Source organism: Pundamilia nyererei, unplaced genomic scaffold, assembly GCF_000239375.1.
Source record: "Pundamilia nyererei isolate P.nyererei 1_Seehausen unplaced genomic scaffold, PunNye1.0 scaffold00042, whole genome shotgun sequence".
In the NCBI taxonomy this organism is placed as follows: Eukaryota; Metazoa; Chordata; class Actinopteri; order Cichliformes; family Cichlidae; genus Pundamilia; species Pundamilia nyererei.
In genome coordinates, this window is record NW_005187443.1 from 3,272,804 (window position 1) to 3,276,921 (window position 4,118).

Genomic DNA, 4,118 nt, shown 5'->3' on the forward strand with positions numbered 1-4,118 from the left:
ACATATGCTTGTCCATTGCTGCTTTCTGTTATTTGCTGTGTGTGTTGGTTTATGTGGTCTCTGTAGTTCCGTTATCTGCTCAGAAGGCTATTACATGTTTACACCACAAAATATGTTTAACACATTTCCTTGGAGACAGAAAAAACATTGTGGGTTAAAAAGGAAGCATATGAGAGAGTGAGTGAGTGCGTGAGTGAGTGAAACAGGAAACAAAGACTGGGGTGATGTTGAAGTGGGCAGGGTCTGAGACACCAGCTTTCATTGGGGGAGAGAGGCAGGAGTATAAGTTCCCCACTTCCCACTGCCGGCGTCATTTTCTAGACCAGCCAGCAGTGAGTCTCCACATCTCATTTTTCACTTCATCCTCTGCCGTGTCTAAACTTATCCAACATGACCACAAGATCTAGTCGGATGTCTTTCACCCGCTCTACCCCAGTGTACCGTGCTGCCAGTATTTATGCTGGTGCTGGTGGACAGGATGTTCGCATCTCCTCTGCTTCTGCATCTTCCCTGCGTTCTGGTATTCCACTTAGACCTTCAACCTCCTTTAAGCTGAGCAGTGGATTGAGTGGAGGCATGGGCGCCGGTTACGGTGGTGCCAGCGCGTCCGTGACAGCCAGCGGTGGCTCCGGTGCTTCGATCCTGGGCAATGAGAAGGGAGCCATGCAGAACCTGAACGATCGCCTGGCCAATTACCTGGAGACGGTGAGGACCCTGGAAAAGGCCAACAAGGAACTGGAGCTGAAGATCATGGAGGCCCTGGAGAAAGGAGGCCCTGACATTAGAGACTACAGCAAGTATGAGCCCATCATAGACGACTTACGCAGACAGGTAAGAACTGAGAACAAATGAAAATGTTAGAAAAGTGAAAAGGTGTTTGATAAGACACAGTGAGAAAGATACTTTAGAAATAGTTTAGCTGGGCTAAAATTTGAGAATGAATGAGTGCATGTGACAGCACTCAACACTACATATTTCCAGCAAGAAGGTTTTAACATAATCTTTATTTAAAGATCACCTGTGTTTGAAAATGAAGCTGGAGAATGCTTTTACTGAGACCAGCAGTGTTTCCTTTGTAAGTTATCAAATTTCTTTAAAGAGAACGACGGGTGTGGCAGCTCAACTGTAGCCAGTCCCCTCCCCCATAAAACTCTCGACTGGCCCCAACTTCCTCTGATGAATCACCAACACAAGGGTATCATCACGAGAGACGGACTGCGAAGCTCTCAGAAAACCAGCAGACAAAAGCATTTCTAAATGGTTCTGCTTGTTAGATGTGGATTCTACAAGCATGCGTAGTGTAGGAGGCGCTCAATGGGAAACAGATGTGTGGCACTCGTACATACAAAGCGATCTCATAGTGCCAGAGTGAGTGTGCACACACACACGCACAGATAGATGCGTGTCAGTGCAGTGGTTGTATAACAATCAGCAGAGTCAAATGTCACATTCTTCTCCAGAGTCCCGCTTTTCTGCATCACATAATGACACATTTATGGTGGTTTTTTAGTTTTTTACTCTTTTTTTTTTTTTTACCACACTAAAGTATTTCCCCTTCCCCTCTGTGACAGGAAACAAGAAGAAATCATAGACTCACTGCCACAGTCACGATAAAGAATTTTTCCCTCTGTGCACGCATAGATGCGATCGGTGATACATACAGAGACAGACAGACAGAGACATGTGCAGTTGGGTGGACAGAAGAGAAACTTTCTCTCTATGATTTATTGAGACAGGATACATGTTGCTCTGGCAACGCTAAAACAAACCAGATTCTGTTTTGGCACAGGAACACCCTCACTTCCTGTTCTTCAGTTTATGGTTCTTCTTTTATGACTACAGGTTACTATGGATTCAATCATGCTGCGGTCGGTTTTTGCAGTTTGACTTTTTGAGTATCGGTGGTTACATAAGGCAAGTCGGGCCTACAAAAAATGCTGTGTCAAAGCACATAATTATTAGAACTGGCTACTGACTTGTGCACGGGTTAAGCAGCTCTGTTCTTTCTAAACAGCAGAATCAAGTAAAATGAAAATAATAAAATAATAATTTTTTAAACAATGTTTTATTTTCCTGTCCAGATCTTCGATAAAATAATGGATAACGCCCGTTTAGTGCTTCAGATTGACAACGCCCGCCTCGCTGCCGACGACTTCAAAGTCAAGTATGTGATCGTCTCGTCTTTGCATGTGGAGTCATTCCTACACTCTGCGATTGTGTCTCTCATACACTGTGTCTGCTCATTCCCACAGATCTGAGAATGAGATGGCGATCCGCCTGTCCGTGGAGGCCGACATTGGCGGGCTGAAGAAAGTCCTCGACGAAACGAACATGAGCAGGCTCAACATCGAGAACGAGATTGAAGCCGTGAAGGAGGAGCTTCTATTCCTAAAGAAGAACCATGAGAACGTGAGCTTGCGGTTCATCAGATTGATAATAACATATAGAGTCACACGTTTTGTTGTCTTCTTCATTTCTTTTCTCATTCTGCTGATCCAACAGGAAGTAATGGAGCTGAGGAGTCAGATCTCACAGTCAGGTGTGCAGGTGGATGTAGACGCTCCCAAAGGTCAGGACCTGTCCCAGATCATGGAGGACATGAGAGCCAACTACGAGAAGATTGCATTGAAAAACGCAGAAGATCTCAAACGGTGGCATGAAAATCAGGTGCGGTGGACATTAAGAAGTTTGATTCAAAAGACACGCTGAGCCACTGTGTTTCTGACCATCTTCCTTTCGTGTCCCTGGCAGATTGCAGATGTGCAGGTGCAGGTATCACAGAACACAGAAGCTCTCCAGGGGGCCCAAATGGAGAAGAGCGACTTATCACGACAGATACAGACTCTGGAAATTGAACTTGCATCTCAACAGAGCTTAGTAAGCATTTTCACTGATTTTATTTATAAACATGAAATTATCAAATCCTTTCTAAGTTTATGACCCTATTCCACAATGCATTCTCTATATCTTTTTACTACAAAACTGGCACAGTTGAATACCATGACCACTGCGCCCACTCTTAGTTAGCAAAGCATATATTTCCTCATCTTTTCTTATACTTACAGCTTTTATTTCTCCTTTTATTAGAAAGCCTCTTTAGAAGACACCCTGCACAACACAGAGCTACGTAACAACATGGAAATGGAGAAGTATAACACCCTCATTATCCGGCTGGAGGAGGAGCTGGCTAGCTTACGCGCGAACATACAGCAGCAGACCCAAGAGTACGAGGCGCTGCTCAACATGAAGATGAAACTTGAGGGCGAGATCAGCACTTACAAGACTCTGCTGGATGGTGGAGACTTCAAGTAAGAGCTATAAAGATGTGGTGGAAGAAAAAAAAATGCAGGTCATGGCAAGATGATGGTGATGGTGGAGGTGAATATGAAAATCAATTGATAGCATGAGTTGCATGGCCAAAAATAACTACACCATTATGCAAGGTAATCCCAGAAAGTTGATTCTGTTTATCTAGATGTAGTGTTTTCTGAAAACGCAACATCTAGATGAGCAGAATCAAAACGATACATCTAGATGAACAGAATCAGCTTTCTGGGATTTCCTTACCTGGATGATTGATGCATGCATCAAGACATTATGCGAGGCAGAAATCTCAGCTGGTTATGGTCTCAAGGTCAGTTTAATGTGAATATTCTGGAAGTCAAAATGTTTCATTTGTGTTTTGCACAGGCTCCAGGATGCACTGGACGAGCTGGAGGCCTCCGACTAATTTGGAACAAAGGATTGGGAGTCATCGCAACAATGGAAGCAATCTGCCCACACCCATTAATTATGAGTGGGGTGGGTGGAGGAGTTTTGACATTTTTTGCACTATAACCACATGTCAAGTGAACCCTGATTTAAGCAGTTTTTAATAAAGGCATTATTCCACCACAGCGAAACATGGATCGCTGCCTGATCTGACCGCAAAATAAAAACAAATAAAACCACTTCTTAAACCTGAATTCACAGTTTTTGTCTGGTTCTCACTTCAGTTCAGTTCATGTTTGGTAGGTAAAGGCATTTACTAAATTAAAAATAAATAAATAAATAAATAAATAAATAAATAATAATAATAATAATAATAATAATAATAATAATAATAATAATAATAATAA

The 4,118-nt window shown here is 42.8% G+C and overlaps 1 protein-coding gene across 1 annotated transcript; it reads left to right on the forward strand.

Moving 5' to 3' along the window:
- Nucleotides 1-270: 270 nt before the first annotated feature.
- Nucleotides 271-3,965, forward strand: LOC102198227 (keratin, type I cytoskeletal 18-like). Its single transcript, XM_005731341.2, has 7 exons — nt 271-831; nt 2,082-2,164; nt 2,253-2,409; nt 2,503-2,667; nt 2,752-2,877; nt 3,088-3,308; nt 3,691-3,965. The coding sequence occupies exons 1-7, from the start codon at nt 391-393 to the stop codon at nt 3,728-3,730; spliced, it is 1,233 nt and encodes a 410-aa protein (XP_005731398.1). The 5' UTR covers nt 271-390; the 3' UTR covers nt 3,731-3,965.
- The last annotated feature ends 153 nt before the right edge of the window (nt 3,966-4,118 follow it).

Bases quoted from the DNA above. Each gene is read 5' to 3' on its own strand.
- LOC102198227 (XM_005731341.2), top strand. From the start codon at position 391: ATGACCACAAGATCTAGTCGGATGTCTTTCACCCGCTCTACCCCAGTG. The intron at 2,878-3,087 runs GTAAGCATTTTC...TCCTTTTATTAG, and splicing joins TTGCATCTCAACAGAGCTTA to AAAGCCTCTTTAGAAGACAC. The intron at 3,309-3,690 runs GTAAGAGCTATA...TGTTTTGCACAG, and splicing joins CTGGATGGTGGAGACTTCAA to GCTCCAGGATGCACTGGACG.